Source organism: Nerophis ophidion, linkage group LG19 (genome assembly GCF_033978795.1).
Source record: "Nerophis ophidion isolate RoL-2023_Sa linkage group LG19, RoL_Noph_v1.0, whole genome shotgun sequence".
NCBI lineage: Eukaryota > Metazoa > Chordata > Actinopteri > Syngnathiformes > Syngnathidae > Nerophis > Nerophis ophidion.
The window spans coordinates 18,362,098-18,380,356 of record NC_084629.1 but is presented as its reverse complement, the minus strand read 5'-3'; the positions used below and the strand labels follow the sequence as shown (position 1 = coordinate 18,380,356).

General features: G+C 42.7%; 1 protein-coding gene across 2 annotated transcripts in view; it reads right to left on the bottom strand.

Moving 5' to 3' along the window:
• Positions 1-1,944: 1,944 nt before the first annotated feature.
• itga4 (integrin alpha 4) overlaps positions 1,945-18,259 on the bottom strand; it is a 32,661-nt gene continuing 16,346 nt past the window's right edge. Inside the window, exons 8-29 of one of the 2 annotated variants that reach the window (XM_061879399.1) lie at positions 17,358-17,443; positions 17,219-17,281; positions 17,006-17,146; positions 16,809-16,917; positions 15,301-15,395; positions 15,143-15,233; positions 15,032-15,077; positions 14,811-14,959; positions 14,593-14,747; positions 14,373-14,525; positions 12,993-13,069; positions 12,763-12,904; positions 12,596-12,697; positions 12,456-12,532; positions 12,300-12,389; positions 7,470-7,557; positions 7,299-7,406; positions 4,766-4,891; positions 4,545-4,670; positions 3,960-4,058; positions 2,637-2,756; positions 1,945-2,575 (exon numbers count right to left, since the gene is read on the bottom strand). In XM_061879399.1, the coding sequence (XP_061735383.1) occupies positions 2,471-2,575; positions 2,637-2,756; positions 3,960-4,058; positions 4,545-4,670; positions 4,766-4,891; positions 7,299-7,406; positions 7,470-7,557; positions 12,300-12,389; positions 12,456-12,532; positions 12,596-12,697; positions 12,763-12,904; positions 12,993-13,069; positions 14,373-14,525; positions 14,593-14,747; positions 14,811-14,959; positions 15,032-15,077; positions 15,143-15,233; positions 15,301-15,395; positions 16,809-16,917; positions 17,006-17,146; positions 17,219-17,281; positions 17,358-17,443 (2,348 nt within the window). In that variant the 3' untranslated portion in view covers positions 1,945-2,470. The remainder of the gene's footprint in view (positions 2,576-2,636; positions 2,757-3,959; positions 4,059-4,544; positions 4,671-4,765; positions 4,892-7,298; positions 7,407-7,469; positions 7,558-12,299; positions 12,390-12,455; positions 12,533-12,595; positions 12,698-12,762; positions 12,905-12,992; positions 13,070-14,372; positions 14,526-14,592; positions 14,748-14,810; positions 14,960-15,031; positions 15,078-15,142; positions 15,234-15,300; positions 15,396-16,808; positions 16,918-17,005; positions 17,147-17,218; positions 17,282-17,357; positions 17,444-18,259) is intronic. The other variant, XM_061879400.1, reaches the window with a different exon arrangement.

Sequence of the window (18,259 nt, the reverse complement as noted above, 5' to 3'; positions counted from 1 at the left end):
AGCATAAAAAATGCAGATGGCCTTAAAACGCCACAATACTCAGTCACCATATTTTTGTACCCAAAATAAAGACTCAACATAAATATAAATTCAATCTGATCAGAAACATTGGAGGAAACGGGATTAAAACCTGATGCTAACCGCCCATAAAAAATACATGGGTACGGCTAGTAGCTACTATTAGCAAACAAATTCACTTACCAACTCGGCTTAATATCGCAACATCGACACACTCTTTCGTCGCAACTCAGCCTTGATGGTCGGCACCAATAAGTTTACAATTAGTTGTAAAATGTTGGACGGTTGTTTTTACGATATGCAGACATACGACAACTTTAAAACATACCGGCTTCAGATTTCCCCATACAGGCCTAGCTGAGTAGTGCAAGAATGATCTCTGGGATCACTAGCGCCCTCTACAACCAGGAGGCCGGAGAACAGGTTGCCTCACATAGTACGTGTTTCGCAGCCGTTTTATGATTGCCCAGCACAAGAAATACGTTACACACATACAGTTGTTGACAAAATACACTGTACATTATATACCTCAGCTAACTAAACTATGGAAATGTATAACATAATTCATATAGCAATACGGTCTCACTGCACAGCAGCCAGCAGTTAGCCGAGTCATTGCACAATCCATGGTGAGGTTCAACTGGCTGTGACTCACCGCAAGTCTCTTCTCAGTATTTGAACGGCAAATGTGAAAATTAAGCGATTTTGAATTAAAAAAAATTTAAAACTGGTGAAGTTAAACGGAAAATAACTTTATAGTATAATCACAGGCTACATATAACAATATAAGTATTTTATTTTCTTTTTACATTTTTTTCTTTCCATGATGGCCAGGCCTCACCTGCCGCCCGACTGTACGTCAGTGTTTGTTAGTATCATTAACTTACAACGGCATTCTTTTTGTATTGTATCAGTTTTGCAAATCAACCAAAACCGTGGAGTTATTGATTTTGTTTAGCTGATTGGAGATCTAGGTTGCACACCTAGTGGGTCCATGACCATGACTTCTGTTTTTTTTTTATCAGCCATTTTACTGCCGTGTTACAGGTACCAATTTGAAACAATTAAGGTACCTAAATAAACATTTACCAAATATTTATGTTTAAATAACAAAATCTTGTAAATATCTATGTTAAAAAAAACTTTAAAAAAAAAATGTAGTGGGTGTGGCCTCCATCCATTCATTTTCTACCGCTTATTCCCTTCGGGGTTGCAGGGGGTGCTGGGGCCTATCTCAGCTGCTTCGGGCGGAAGGCGGGGGACACACTGGACAAGTCGCCACCTCATCGCAGGGCCAACAGATAGACAGACAACATTCCCGCTCACTTTCACACACTAGGGCCAATTTAGTGCTGCAAATCAACGTATCCCCAGGTGCATGTCTTTGGTGGTGGGAGGATTGATTGATTGAAACTTTTATTAGTAGATTGCACAGTACAGTACATGTTTTGTACAATTGACCACTAAATGGTAACACCCAAATTAGTTTTTCAACCTGTTTAAGTCGGGGTCCACGTAAATCAATTCACGGTAAAAGGAAGTTGCCTGACCGGAAATTAAACCTGGGCCGTGGCGGTGAAAGCGCTGAATCCTAACCACTAGACCACCAGGGAGCCGGAGTACCCGGGGGAAACCCACACAGTCACGGGGAGAACATGCAAACTCCACACAGAAAGATCCCAAGCGCAGGATCAAACCCAGGAACCTTCGTATTGTGAGGCAGAGCACTAACACCTCTCCCACCATGCTGCCCTGGGTGTGGCTTTTATAAGGAAAATTATTTTCTCCAGTGTAATAGTGTCATATAGTAGCATCCCGTTATTATTACAAAGCTAAGATAGCCTATCATCTATTTTAGGATATTGACGCACAACAACATTGAAAGTTGACAAAGGCGGTTTGGACCTTAAGTCTGCTTAGAAGAAGTGTCAATAGAAAATACTTTATTAAAAGATGTTGACTCCAGTGCACAAAAAGTCCAGGTGAACAAACATATTCAAAGAACACGTTTGTCGTCTTCAGTTTTTAGTGTGAAATGTGACAGAAAGTGACGTCGGCGCTCCACGCCTCTTGTAGTCACATTTAAATAAGGGAGCGACGGGACAGGCCTTGTAGCGCGGAAGCTAACAGGAAGTGCGTGAAAAGCGTCAAAACACAAATGTAGAGCGCTGTCCTCCAGCAGTCGTGTGACCCCCCCCCCCCCCAGACAGGAAGTGTCTCAGCGGGTGAATGAAACGTGGCTGCCATCCTCTGAGGTCAAAGGTCCCCTGGAAGTCAGGCCTTCTGATTGGTCCATCCCTTTCCACCCCCCCTGCCTCTCAGCGCTTTTCACGTGGAGTTGGCACAGTGGCGAAAAAGGTCACAGGTTGTTGGGGGGTTGAGATGCCTGACTGAATGAGCATGGCTTTCATTGGCAGCGTGAAATAGAAGTCAGTCAAACCAACAACGTGCGTTAGGACGTGCTCTCCCTGTGGTTCCGTTTGGGGACGTAGTCCCAGCTGTCCCTCTTGAACTCCTCTTCCTCCTTCTTCTGCAAGTCCCTCTTGAAGAAGCCCGCCTGCGGGAAAGATCCATAGTTCTTACACCAGCACATACTGACCACCTGGTGTCACCTTTACCTTCCACAAGCACCAGATGAGCGCGGCCAAGATCATCAGACCCAGAACCAAGCTGACCACCACGATGAATACTTTGACAGGCGTGGAAGGTTTCTGGGTGAAGTGGGCCTCCACCAGCACCTGCAGCCAAACGGTGTCATGGCGTGCGTCTTCCAGCAGGGTGTACTAAAGACTGCATTTCTATGATGAAGCTGCGACTTGATGCTTTATTGCAGTGCTTCGGTTTTAACCAAGTAGGTCTAAGTCCTCATAAAGTACCACCATAATGACAACATTAAAATACAGTATTGTAGTAGACCTAAGTATTCAGTACCACCATAATGACAACATTAAAATACATTAGGTTTAAGTATTCATTTAAAACAAGGTTCTATATTTAATATTTGTGGCCGCTCAAATTACACACAGTTTGATCAGTAACACTCTATTTTAATCAAGTGATTCTTTTGGTGCACCACTAGAGCAGGGTCGTCCAAACTTCTTAAATTGGGAGGCCGCATTGAGCTAAAAAAAAATGCATGTAAAGTAATGATATTTTTGTGTACATATTCTGTTAATATGATGATATATAATGAATGGGATTGAATATTAAATTAATGTAATTGAATATTAAGAGTGTGTGGAGGTTTGACTTCCTTGTATACTTCCGTGACGACCTTAAAAGTTGTGTAATCAATCAGAAATATCAAGTAGCCAAAATGCAGTAAACATGGATGAGTGTGGAGAGTGTTTTGCATTTTTCCCATCATTCATTGTAATGGATTTAAGTGGGGGTAGTTGAATTTTGTTTTAATAATATTCACAAAGATCAGTGAGCAGGTTGTGTTATGTGTAATTGTGTGTTGACCTTTATGTTAGTTATAAATGTATATGTATATTTTTTACACCATGACTAGGGAAGGTTGTTTGGATTGTGTCATATATATATGTATATATACACATACCTGAGCTTTTACTTTGCACTAATAGCACAGCATATATATATATATATATATATATATATATATATATATATATATATATATATATATATATATATATGTATATTTTCATATATATATATATATATTTATATAGTAGTTTGGACACCACTGGCCTAAGTATTTATCAAAAACAAGGCAGAGGTTAATATGTCATATTTTTGACCACTAACGTTACACACAGTTTGAACAGTAACACTGTGTTTGAAAAAAGACTGTGTGACAATCAAGTGATTCTCTGGCGTACCACCAGGTGGAGCCAGTCTACACAGTAATGTGTCTCACATTGGTTGCTGCCCTGCCGTCAAACGTTGTCATCGTGAGATGGTTGGCGAATGCTTACGTGAGCTGCGGGCCGTTCTTGCTTGAGGACGGTGTGACGGTCCTTCTTGGGTGATGACATCACGGCGGCGCTCTCCAACTTCACCACGGCGTGGCGACCCTGACGCAGACACAAACACGTTCGGTCCCTGTCTTGACTGGGAGTCAAGAGTGTTGTTCATAAACACATTCTCATGGGACTGTATGTGGGTGTAGCTTGTGGTCCCAACACCATACACTAGGTGGCATCCTAACACACCCCGTACACGCCTGGTCTGCCAGAGTACAAGAAGACGTAGCATGAGGGATCGGGGTTGCCAATTTAGCGATGCTGCTATATTTAGTGTGTTGACCCCGCTATATACACTTTGATTTGCTTTTTATGTTTTTTCCAGGTGTCATGGCTGAATATGCAAATTGGATGTGACAAAGAAGATTAGTCATGTAGGAAACACTGATGTGACACTTCCACTTGATGTGTGACTTCCTGTGTGGGTCTCCACAGTTCAACATTTGTCGCCCACATGGCCCCCCTTTCATCAGATCAACGTGCTGCTAAAAGTAACATACCATGCTAACGTCTCACGACGTCACGGCGTGGACTTACGGGCGCTTGGAGAAGAACGTCAGGGTTCAGCCGGACCTCCAGCTGGATGCTCACGTCCCGGCCGCCGTCCACGTTGCCAAGGCGACACACCAGCCGCTCGCACAGCTGGTCGCCACGCCCACAGAACTACACACACGTTTGACGTTAGCATCTTTTTGTGCGGTCAACGTATGAAGTAGTCAATAAATGCAGTGTGTGTGTGTGTGTGTGTGTGTGTATACCATGGTGCGCGTGGAGGTGGAGGAGAAGAAGAAGACCAGTTGTTTGATAAAGGACGCTTGAGGGACGTCGCAGTCATCGAGGACTGAGACGGTGTCGCCGCTGACCGTGCAGGCCCCTTGTGACACCTGTGGAGAAAAAGGTGTGTATGTCACATGACCACAAAATCTCACCTGGGCTCAAACCACACATGAACTTCTACTTTCTGTTTATCTAAGGCAGAGGTTGTCAATTGTTTTCTGCCATGCACCCCTAACGGACTGAATTGATTGATTGATTGAAACTTTTATTAATGGATTGCACAGTTCAGTACATATTCCATACAATTGACCACTAAATCGTAACACCCGAATAAGTTTTTCAACTTGTTTAAGTCGGGGTCCACGTTAATCAATTCATGGACATATTTTTCAGCCCCCAAAAGTTAATGTTTTAATTGTTATCTGTATCTGTTAACATCAATATTTACTAAAAATGCTGCCTGCTCACTTACACCCCCTGAAGTGAGTGTTTGTTTATTTATTTGTATGTGTCAAGATATACACTATGGCCTTTCATGCCTCCCTTCCCCTGACACCTCATGTTTCCCCCCCAGGGGGAGCGTGCCCCACTTTTTAAGAAGCACTGCAATAAAAGGGCAGTTCAAAACTTGCTCACATTTAAATTTTTCTCGGTGACAGAATTTTTTCACGCCCCCTTAAAGGTAATGTTGATTTATATTTTGTTTTATCTATATATGTGTCAAGAAAAATCTTTACCCACACTAAAAGATGTTATTGCCTCTCATACCCCCCCGGCCCTGACACATCATGTTGACCACCCCGCCCCACTATTTGTTTACGCCCCCTTGAAGTGAATGTTTGTTTTTTATGTCAACATAAGTCTTTGCTTAAGATGCTATTACCTGGGACCCTACTCACTGTTTAAAAAGCACTGCATTAAAGGGGACTTTTGGAACTTGTTCACACTTACATTAGGGGACAGCATTTGTTCACGCCCCCTTGAAGTGAACGTTTATGTCAACATAAATCTTTACTAAAGATGCTATTGCCTCTCACGCCCCCCCTTTACTCACGGCGTCCACCCCTCTGCTTAAAGAGGATGTTTAGAACCTGCTCGCGTACATTTTCCTAGGGGGCGGAATTTTTTCACACCCCTCTGATGTGAGTGTGTGTTTATTTATTTGTATGTGTCAAGCATACTTGCCAACCTTGAGACCTCCGATTTCGGGAGGTGGGGGGAGGTGGTTGGGGGTGGGGCAAGGGCGTGGTTAAGAGGGGAGGAGTGTTGTCACATATGCATGATTGATTGATTGAAACTTTTATCAGTAGATTGCACAGTACAGTACATATTCCGTACAATTGACCACTAAATGGTAACACTCGAATAAGTTTTTCAACTTGTTTAAGTCGGGTTCCACGTTAATCAATTCATGGTACAAATATATACTATCAGTATAATACAGCCATCACACAAGTTAATTTTCATAGTATACATATTGAATTATTTACATTATTTACAATCTGGGGTGTGGGATGAGGAGCTTTGGTTGATATCAGCACTTCAGTCATCAACAATTGCATCAACAGAGAAATGGACATTGAAACAGTGTAGGTCTTACTTAGTAGGATATGTACAGCTAGCAGAGAACATAGTGAGTTCAGATAGCATAAGAACAAGTATATACATTAGAAATACATTCAATTATTTACATTAAGTTATTTACAATCCGGGGAGATGGGATGTGAATGGAGGAGGGTATTAGTAAAGGATTGAAGTTGCCTGGAGGTGTTGTGGTGCATGGACAGTAGATGGCAGTACTGTCCTGTTTAAGAGTTTCACAACATTGCTGTTTACAGCAGACGAACTGCTTTACGGTAGACGAAAACATGACTGCTGTTGTTGTGTGTTGTTACCGCCCTGGGAGGACGTTAATGAAGCTGCCTAACAATAAACCCACATAAGAAACCAAGAACTTGCCCTCGACCATTCTACAGTTATAACGTCATTGGGCAGACACGCTGTTTATATGGTGGGAAAGCGGACGTGAAAACCGGCTGTCCTCACTAAGGTCCGCATGGAGCTGGACGGGGCGTGGCCTCCAGCTCCGCCTGAATTTCGGGAGAGGCGCTGAATTTCTGGAGTCTTCCGGAAAATCCGGGAGGGTTGGCAAGTATGGTGTCAAGATATACACTATAGCCTCTAACCCCCACCTCATGCTACAACCCCAGGGGGGCGTGCCCCACTTTTTAAGACAGAATTTCTTCACGCCTCCTTGAAGTGAATGTTTATGTTTTTATGTCAACATACATCTTTACTAAAGATGCTATTACTTGGGATCCTCCTCACTATTTAAGAAGCAATGCATTAAAGGGGATGTTTGGATCTTGTTTACACTTACATTTCCTCTGGGACAGAATTTGTTCACGCCCCCTTGAAGTGAGATTTATTGATGTATCTGTAAGTGTCAAGCTATATGCTATTGCCTGTCATGCCCCCCCTCATATAACACCCCGCCCCCTTAGAAGTGTGTACCTGCCAGTCCACCACCTGCAGCAGTCTGTGAGGGTGGGGGGTCAGCAGCTTGGGCAGAGAGATGTCCACCACCGTGTCCACTGACCTGCTGACTCCGGAGTTTAAAACCTGCACACACACATTATGGAGGTTGGAGACTGCCCAGGGGAAGCACACCTGGATGTGTGTTACCTTGTAGGTGTAGTTCAATACTTGCTGGTAACAGTCCACATGTATTTTCTCTTCCTCTCCGAACAGGAAGGAGGTGGGAGTCACAAAACTGCAAAGACAAAGATGACGTCATTGTACGCAAGTCTTACAGTACACAACTCTGCGTGTGTGTGTAAAACTAAGGAGTCCATATGTTGCTATCTGCAGTCAATAAGCCTGAAAAGTGCAGACTTCTCTCTGCACACGAGTCGTAATTCGCTGAAAATTAGTACAGCAAAAACAGAGTTCTGATCTCGCCCCACCTCGCACTTGGGGGTTCACGCGAGTCGGCAGACACGCGTGACGAATGCATTCACGTCACGACCCGCCAACAAAAATATCAGGATGATAGGAGCATGTGGAAAGAAAATGTTATAATTTCCCACCACAAGAGGGCGACATTTGTGTCGATATCATTGATCAGTCATAATAAGATTCCAACCTATCAGTTTGGAAGCAGATCTGATCATCTTGAGAGGAGCTGTTTTTGCCCACTACAAATAGGTACTGACAGATCTAGACTTGAGGGTCTCCTTGCACATGGAAATATTCTTATCAAGATTGGCGTTTGTGGAGTCAAGTTCATTATGTTGAAAGAGGCTTCAAATCAAAGTTTAGCGCCATGCCACGCCCACATCCTATGGTGTGGTCAAAACCCCTTCGCTACTCCATCGAGTGTCTGTCAGATCATTTGGTCACAGTCCGTTGGAGGACTTCTTTTAAGTACAAAACCTGTTTTTTCCTCCAAAATAACCAACGGGTACCAAGATGGCCGACTTCCTGTTTGTTGCATGATAGACGTCTCCTGTGGTTTCCGTGCCGATACGTGAATCTGTTTGCTCAAATTTTCAAAGGAGTGCCAGAGGGTCAATTCTGACATTCTGTGTTGGTTGCCTCCAAAATAGCCAATTTTTGTCTCTGGGTGTTTGGTGCAATGACAGAAAACTTTGTTGCTTGGGCCCTCGTGACGAGCCAGTCTTTGAAAGGAACATAAGTCCACTATGGAGGACAACAAGGAGCTGGCCTGGACCGGAAGACCACCGCTAGCCGCTTTATAAGGAGATGGAGGCGGGGCCACCACGGACGAACAAGCTAAAGGCTAGCCCGTGACTCCCATTGACGAGTAGTGAGTACTCCCACTTACATGATGTCAAATGTTTGCAACTGGCTTAAGGTTAAAAGGTTTCTGGTACAAACATAGTAAACCTGAAGAGATTCATTGTTGAGTCCTAGAATAACGCTTACCCTTCGGAAAGTTAGCGCCCGCCATGTCAAAGTTGCCAACAACCCACATTTGTCAAGTTTCCAACTATAAACTGCTTCTTTTTTTCTACGCTTTGTACCCTGCGGCTTATAAAACGGTGCGGCTAATTTTTGGATTTTTCTTTGCTGGCGGCCATAATGCAAATAGTTAAAAAAAACAAAAAAAACAAGCCGAGAGAGTTCGCTCACTGCAGGTGCTGCAGTGCTCTTCTTTTTTGAGCTTTCAACCGAAAGTAAGGTGCTGTTCTGACTTCTAGTCCTCCATAGCATTTCTTCTCGTATGGATTCTTAATTCGTCACTTTAGCAACGTTTTCAAGTTTAAAATATTACTAAAACAATTCATACTTGCTAAACCGTCCCTTGTGTGATGTCTGCAAGATTGTTTTCATGCATATTTGTTTGTCCTATCATAATCTAATCAGTTAGCATTAGCTAATATGCTAAGGCGTTTACGAGTGTTTGTGTTAGTTTTATTAACCTACAATGGCGTTCTTTTTGTATAGTTTTAGTTTCACTAATTCCTCAGTAAATTCACCAAAACGTCACCATAGAGTTAATCGAGTCTGTTTAGCTGATTGGAGAGCTTGCTTACGCAGCAATTGAGTCCATGACGATGACTTCTGTTTTGTTTGTTCAGCCGTTTTACTGCTGTGTTGCAGACACCGTTTGGAAACAATTAAGGTACGTAAATAAATATTTCTGTGTAAATAATTAATTTCCCAATGTATATATCTGCACCTTATAGTGCAGTGCGCCTAAAATATAGAAACTATTTATTTTCTAAATTTTGGGTTCGGCTTATATAGTCCAGAAAATACAATAAATATAAACACATTTAAAAATGATAGTTGACACCTAAATGGCCCTTTTTTACATATATGAGCAATATTTAGGGCTGAAACATTGATTATGATTGTATGAATTTAGCTTCACGAGTGAAGAAGAATGGTGGGAGAGAATTCTGGATCTGAATCTGATCACAGACTTGCATTTTGTCCGTCATTTGCAGGTGACCCCTGTTAATAGTCGGGCCATGTTGATTTGTGTATGTATGTATATATATATATATATATATATATATATACATATATATATATATATATATATATATATATATATATATATATATATATAATGTCAAAATAAAATGTGTAGAAATATAGTATGTCTAAATAAAGTGTGTATAAATATACTATGACTGAATAAAATGTGTATAAATATACTATGACTAAATAAGTCCAAATAAAATGTGTATAAATATAGTATGTCTAAATAATAAAATGTGTATAAATATCCATCCATCCATCCATCCATTTTCTACCGCCTATTCCTTTCCGGGTGGCGGGGGCTGCTGGAGCCTATCTCAGCTACAATCGGGCGGAAGGCGTCGTACACCCTGGACAAGTCGCTACCACATCACAGGGCCAACACAGGTAGACAGACAACATTCACACTCACATTCACACACTAGGGCCAATTTAGTGTTGCCAATCAACCTATCCCCTGGTGCATATTTTTAGAGGTGGGAGGAAGCCAGAGTGCCCGGAGGGAACCCATACAGTAACGGGGTGAACATGCAAACTCCACACAGAAAGATCCCGAGCGCAGGATCGAACCCAGGACCTTCGTATTGTGAGGCAGACGCTCTAACCCCTGTTACACCGTGCTGCAATGTGTATAAATATACTATGGATAAATGAAATGTGTATAAATAAACTATGACTAAATAAGTCAAAATAAAATGTGTATAAATATACTTTGTCAAAACAAAAAACATGCATGATGTACAAAAAATGGCACTAATCAAGAAGGCAAAAAACAGTAATTACAGTGAAAAATAAATGTAAAATAGTTTTTTAACTACAGGTGCACTTAAAATCCTTTCATTTTCTTAAATATCTGTTGCGCCTAATGTAGGTATTTTTCTGCTTGGGCTTACCGAGCTTGAAGCAAGTTTATTTGGTACATGGTGTAATGGTGTGACCAGTAGATGGCAGTCACACATAAGATATACAATAAATGACTAGGAGGTAAGTAAGCAACACCTAAACTTTGATGTTTCATTTATCGAACAGGTGTAGGGAACCTATGGCTCGAGAGTTAGATGTGGCTCTTTTGATGACTGCATCTGGCTCTCAGATAAATCCTAGCTGGCATTGCTTAACACGATAAGTAATGAATAATTCTGCTGGTAATCACAATGTTAAAAATAACCACGTATCAACCAGACTACAAAGCCATCAGCAAAACCATGCAGCACCAAAAGTCGCATTAATGGTAAGAAGTATTTTAGTTATTATTACCTTCAGAATAACAATGTTATTAAAAAAGAGACGTATTATACTCTAAAAATGTTGGATCTTACTTAAAAATCCACGCATTTAGTTGTATTCAGTGTTAAAGAATGTTATATGGCTCTCACGGATATATATTTTTAAATATTTGGCTTTCATGGCTCTCTCAGCCAAAGAGGTTCCCAAGCCCTGATATAGAACATTTCACACGGTGGTCAAAAATCTATCAAAATGTTTTAGTATGACTTTGGTAAACTCCACTGCTTGATGGATTGACGGCGCTTTACGGCTACCATAGTCAGATGTACTGTGCTTCAACATACGGTTATTATCATGGTGTGTATAAGGACTCCAAAATGGCACCTATTAGGAGACATATTGTCTGGCGTTTTATTTTGCAATATTATGCAAAACCAACTTTTCAGTCGTAGTCAATACCTTCTTCCTTTTCTCTGCCCTTTTTTGCGGGGAATTCATCCTCTGCTGTTGCCATTTCTAATACCAGCTCTAACTTGTATCTGTCAGTAATCTCGCTATGGAAGCTCTAAAAGCTACAACAAAGATCAGGCTCTCGAAGTGGAGGCACGTAAGTAAGACCCGCCTACTGCAATATTTTGACCAGAGAACCACCATGACTGTCATGTCTGTGTGATTATGTTTTGTTTTTTGGACACTCACTTCCTGGTTTGTTTTATGTACCATGACAACTCATTAGTTTTAACTTGTCCTCATGTCTTGCACCTGTTTTCACTGATTATGTCACTGCTATTTAAACTGTCTGTTTCTGTTTTTCGTCCTGGCAACATCACCTCCTGCACCCATGATATCCATGCTGCTTTTTTCTCATACCCTTGTCTCAGTCACAGTAAGTGTTCTCATTATTCATGCCATAGTGGAAGTGTTTTGTTTCGTGTTTATAGTTAATTGCCTTTGTGCTAGTCTTTTTGTTTCATAGCCAAGTTTTTGTACCGCCATTGTGCGCGCCTTTCGTTTGTTCCTGTTTTTAGTTATAGTGTTAATAAAAATATGTACTTACATTCACGTCTTGCCCGTCCCAACTTTCCTTTGCCTCGGAAAAACAATCCACGCCCAAGTCCAAGTCGTGACAATGACATGTTATGTAGACCACAAGGAAGTGTTTTAAATCATGATACAACCCCTTTAAAGCGCTTTATGGTCCGAGAAATACGGTACGCAAAAGCGTTGATTCCTACCCTGGACTCCAGAGCATTAATGAATGTGTTAATGTGTCACCCGTGAACGTTGACGTCGACGTCGTATTTGAGAGGGAGCACGGAGCTGATAGCGTTGTCATGGAGATACTCCCAACTCTCCCAGTTGTCGCTGAGAAATAAAAAAACAACACTTCAACACATCTGAAAGAAAACACGTTTTGTGCTCTTACAGCACCTGCTGGCGTTGGCGTGAATGACGATGTCACCGGGTGTGGCGTTCTGGTTGATGTCCAACAGGAAGCTGATGTTCACCTACAAAATAAAAATACAAATAGTGTGTAAACTTTAAAAAAAAAAAAATCGCGGTGGTCTTACCAGCGAGTGAGACGTGAGGATGATGCTGGACACGCTGCAGGACACCTCCACCGTGGTGCCGTTCACTTCCTGTGTGACGTCGCAGCTCACCGCCGTGTCTTCCTGCATGACAGACAGCTGCTGTAAGGCGGCGGGCCACGTTGGACCAATCAGGGCGCTCCACCCACCTCGTGCAGCACTTTGACGTAGTGGACGTCGTCGGGGAAATGCAGCGTGACGCGAGGCAGGAAGGCGTCGTCTCCCGCCACCAGCAGCGACGTGTTCAACAGGAAGGAGCGGCCAGAACCCAACGCAAAGTACTGGTGCTGTCTGAACACACACACACACACGCACACACACACACAGTTATAGCTGTCAAATCACAACAATATCAAGTTGTATTCAAGTTCTTTCTTACTGCGGCAGCACGAGCGTCGCTGACAGCTGCAGGTCCGTGGAGCAGTTGGGCAGCAAGCAGGACCGAGCGAAGCGTGTCTGCCACACACACACACACACACACACACACACACACACACACACACACTTACTGGTTATCATTTGGAATGGGGACCAAGTTATTGATCATCCCTTGTGGGGACCACCCTTTCTACAGCTTGTGGAGGCATAAAAAAATGAGGTAAAATTAGTTAGCCCATACACGTCTTTAAAGGCCTATTGAAATGAGATTTTCTTATTCAAACGGGGATAGCAGGTCCATTCTATGTGTCATACTTGATCATTTTGCGATATTGCCATATTTTTGCTGAAATGATTTAGTAGAGAACATTGACGATACAGTTCGCAACTTTTGGTCGCTAATAAAAAAGCCTTGCTTTTACCGGAAGAAGCAGACGATGTGCGCGTGACGTCACTGGTTGTAGGGCTCCTCACATCCTCACATTGTTTATAATCATAGCCAGCAGCAACTAGAGCTATTCGGACCGAGAAAACGACAATTTACCCATTAATTTGAGCAAGGATGAAAGATTCATGGATGAGAAAATTTAGAGTGAAGGACTAAAAAAAAAGTTTAAAAAAAAAAAGGCGATTGCAGGGGGAGCGATTCGGATGTTTTTAGACACATTTACTAGGATAATTCTGGAAAATCCCTTATCTGCTTATTGCGTTGCTAGTGTTTTAGTGAGATTAAATAGTACCTGAAAGTCGGAGGGGTGTGGCCACGGGTGTGTTGACGCCAGAGTCTCCGCTGATGTCTCCGGTAAGAGGCGACTTATTACCACAAGTTTCTCATCGAAACCTGCCGGTTGACATGTGGTCGGAATCCATGTTCGCTTGAGCGCTTTGATCCATAGTAAACCTTCATGTTCGGGAATTTTAAACAGGGAAACACCGGCTGTGTTTGTGTGGCTAAAGGCTAAAAGCTTCCCACCTCCATCTTTCTACTTTGACTTCTCCATTATTAATTTAACAAATTGCAAAAGATTCAGCAACACAGATGTCCAGAATACTGTGTAATTAGGCGATTAAAGCAGACTACTTATAGCTTGGATCTGGCAGGAAAATAATGTCCACTACCGGTGTCAAACGCACGCGTCTTCATACGAGTCATCATACCGCGACGTTTTCAACACGACACTTCGCGGGAAATTTAATATTGCAATTTAGTAAACTAAAAAGGCTGTATTGGCATGTGTTGCAATGTAAATATTTCATCATTGATATATAAACTATCAGGCTGCGTGGTCGGTAGTAGTGGTATTTAAGTAGGCCTTTAAGTTTATTGATAGCATTATCTGTTAGATGTTAGCAGGTTTGAGTTAGCATGAGCAAGCGCTACCTGGTTGGTGACGGTGTTGTGAGGCCCCGCCCCCCTCCTCAGAATGGGTTTCAATGGAGGAAAGAGTTTGAACGTTGTTTTTTTTGTGTCTGTTTCCCTGAGGCTGTAGGACACCTCGAAGCGGAGCGGCGTGAAGATGTCCCTCACGTCTTTCTGCGAGGACGAAGACGTTAGCGCTGTTAGCGCCCGGCTAGCATCACAACAAGGTTGACGTCGTTACCCGCTGGTAAGCGAGGTGAGTTGTGCACGTCAGCTGTCCGAGTCGCGCCCGCACGCGCCCCTTGGTGCTATTGGACGAGCCGTTGCCGTGGAAATAAAAGCGGTGAGGGAAGGATGGCTTGTGGAGGAGGTCAGAGGTCAGGTTGTACTGAAGCTCTGCGAGGGGAGGAGAGAATGGTTAGCTGTTTGTTAGCGCCATGCTTCGCTAACTGGGCTCACCTATGGCTCCTCTGTATTGCCTGGACGTGACCCTGAAGCAGACGGTGACGTTGGCGCACACTGTCATGTGGTTCCCACACAGCGCCACCCGCCGGTCTATGCGCTCGGGCAGCATGAGCGACGCCGCCACCTGCAGCACAGGGCGCGACCTGCAAGCGCATCATCTTATATCCCACTTCCTCTCCCTGCTACGACAAGACTCCCTGTCTGCTGTCATTTACCTGAGGACCAAGGCCGCGTCCGAGAGGAACGCCCCCACCGCCACGTCTGCGACATACCAGCCAGCCAGTTAGAGCACGTAATACAACGACGGCATCAACTAGCCGCGTTACCTTGGTAACCGTTGTCGTCGATGTCAACGCCGGAGCTCAGCGACTGTCCGAACATCCTGAGGTCGCGACCCAGCGAGGAGCCGGTGATCCTCTGCAGACATAACGCCAGGAACGTGTCTGAGGGTTATCTTTGCTGTTCGCTATGCAAACATGTGTACCTGTGACGGTGTTGGCGAGACGCCTTCCTGTCTGCCGTTGTAGATGTAGACGGCCCCTTTGAGCTCCTCCTCCTGGGGGGCGCCCACAGCCACATCTACACACACATTACACAATGCACACAACTTGTCTCCACGCGTAGCATTGAGCTAATGAAAATGTACAAACTATCAGAAAGTAGCATTGAGCTAATGGACATGTACTAACTATCAGGAAGTAGCATTTAGCTAATGAAAATGTACAAACTATCAGAAATTAGCATTTTGCTAATGAAAATGTCCAAACTATCAGGAAGTAGCATTACGATAATGAAAGTGTACAAACTATAAGGAATTAGCATTTAGCTACAAAAATATTCAAACTATCAGGAAGTAGCATTTAGTTGATGAACATGTACTAACTATCAGGAAGTAGAATTGTGCTAATGAAAATGTACAAACTATCAGGAAGTAACATTTAGCTCATGGAAATGTACAAACTATCAGGAAGTAGCATTTAGGTAATGAAAATGTACAAACTATCAGGACGTAGCATTTAGCTAATAAAAATGTACAAATTCAAGAAGTAGAATTTTGCTAATGAAAATGTACAAACTATCAGGAAGCAACATTTAGCTAATGAAAATGTATAAACTATCAGGAAGTAGAATTTAGCTAATGAACATGTACAAATTATCAGGAAGTAGCATTTAGTTAATGAAAATGTAAAAACTTACAGGAAGTAGCATTTAGCTAATGAAAATGTAAAAATTACCAGGAAGTACCATTGAGCTAATGAAAATGTACAAACCATCAGGAAGTAGCATTAAGCTAATTAGAATATATAAACTACCAGAAAGTAGCATTGAGCTAATGAAAATGTACAAACTATCAGGAAGTAGCATTTAGCTAATGAAAATGTACAAACTATCAGGAATTAGCATTTAGCTAATGAAAATATCCAAACAGTCAGGAAGTAGCATTAAGATAATGAAAATGTACAAACTATCAGGAATTAGCATTTAGCTAATGAAAATATTCAAACTATCAGGAAGTAGCATTTAGCTGATGAAAGTGTACAAACTATCAGGAAGTAGCATTTAGCTGATGAAAGTGTACAAACAATCAGGAAGTAGCATTTAGCTAATGAAAATGTACAAACTATCAGGAAGTAGCATTTAGCAAACAAAAATGTACAAACTATCAGGAAGTAGCATTGAGATAACTAATTAAAATGTAGAAAATACCAGGAAGTAGCATTGAGCTAATGAAAATGTACAAACTATCAGGAAGTAGCATTTAGGTAATGAAAATGTACAAACTCAGGAAGTAGAATTTTGCTAATGAAAATGTACAAACTATCAGGAAGCGGCATTTAGCTAATCAAAATGTACAAACTATCAGGAAGTAGCATTTAGCTAATGAAAATGTAAAAACTTACAGGAAGTAGTATTTAGCTAATGAAAATGTACAAACTATCAGAAAATTGCTATAGAAACGACAGTAGCTACATCAGAATTAGTCATCGTTACCGGGGTAACCGTCATCGTCCAAGTCTCCCAGGTCAGCGATGGTCTCACCGAAGCGGGCGGCGTGGGCGTCGCTGCCGCTCAGCTGAAACCCCGCCTCCAGAAGCTTGGCCTTTGACAAGGGACGTCGTGGTTGAATTGTGCTCATGTTTGTTGTTTTAACGTTTTGACAAAAATGGCGGCAATGTGTGTGCACTCACCTGTCCCTGGTTGATGTAGACGTGGACACGCCCCTCCTCTCTGCTAAGGCCCGTCGCCATGGGAGCCCCCACCAACAGGTCTGACAGGCCGTCAGCGTTCAGGTCCACGGCGCACACGCTGGCGCCGAAGTATGAGCCCAGCTAAAAAACACACTTTGTTATTATTATTAAGGAAGACTTAACCACGCCCCCAAAGGAAGTCAAAGCTCTTACCTCACTTCCTGCCACGTGAGCGAGCACACGCAGCATGTTGCCGTCCACAGACAATATAAACACCTGAGATAAACACAAACGTAGCATGAGTTGACTTCATGAAGCCCTCTTCAAGTGTTGATGGTGGGGCAGCTGCTACCTTGCCCCTCTGGTTGTACTGTGGAGCTCCGCCCACCACCTCTAAGCTAGCAGCATTCAGGAAGTGACCCGCTCCTACGGAATAACCTAGAACATCAAAGAACAACATTAATTATGTACACCATCCATCCATCCATTTTCTACCGCTTTTTCCCTTTTGTGGCCTGTCTCAGCTACAATCGGGCGGAAGTCGTCGTACGCCCTGGACAAGTCGCCATCTCATCGCAGTAATTATGTACACGTTTCAAGGAAGTAAATGTTCCTAAATAATGGTTACTGATTGATTGGGATTTGCTAAGGCTAAAGAGTGGAGGGAAAGTCAACAGCTGTCCCCAACGTTAACGTTAGCGCTCAAGGTGAGACATGTTTACTTTGTTGATAATGGCTGACAGCCACTAGCATCTGTTCCTTATCTCCTTTTCTAGCCTTGAAAAATAGCATTAGTTGTACTTGCCAACCTTGAGACCTCCGAATTTGGGAGATGGGCGGGGTTTGGTGGTCGCGGGAGTGTATATTGTAGTGTCCCAGAAGAGTTAGAGCTGCAAGGGGTTCTGGGTATTTGTTCTGTTGTGTTTATGTTGTGTTACAGTGCGGATGTTCTCCCGACATATGTTTGTCATTCTTGTTTGGTGTGGGTTCACAGTGTGGTGCATATTTGGAACAGTGTTAAAGTTGTTTATACATCCACCCTCAGTGTGACCTGTATGGCTGTTGACCAAGTATGCTTTGCATTCACTTGTGTGTGTCTGTAAAAGCCGCATTTGTTATGTGACTGGGCCGACACGCTGTTTGTATGAAGGAAAAATGGATGTGACCGCAGTTTGTAGAGGACGCTAAAGGCAATGCCTTAATGGCAGTAATACTAGTATTATGCGATAACTGTAGCATTAGCGTAGTTAGCAG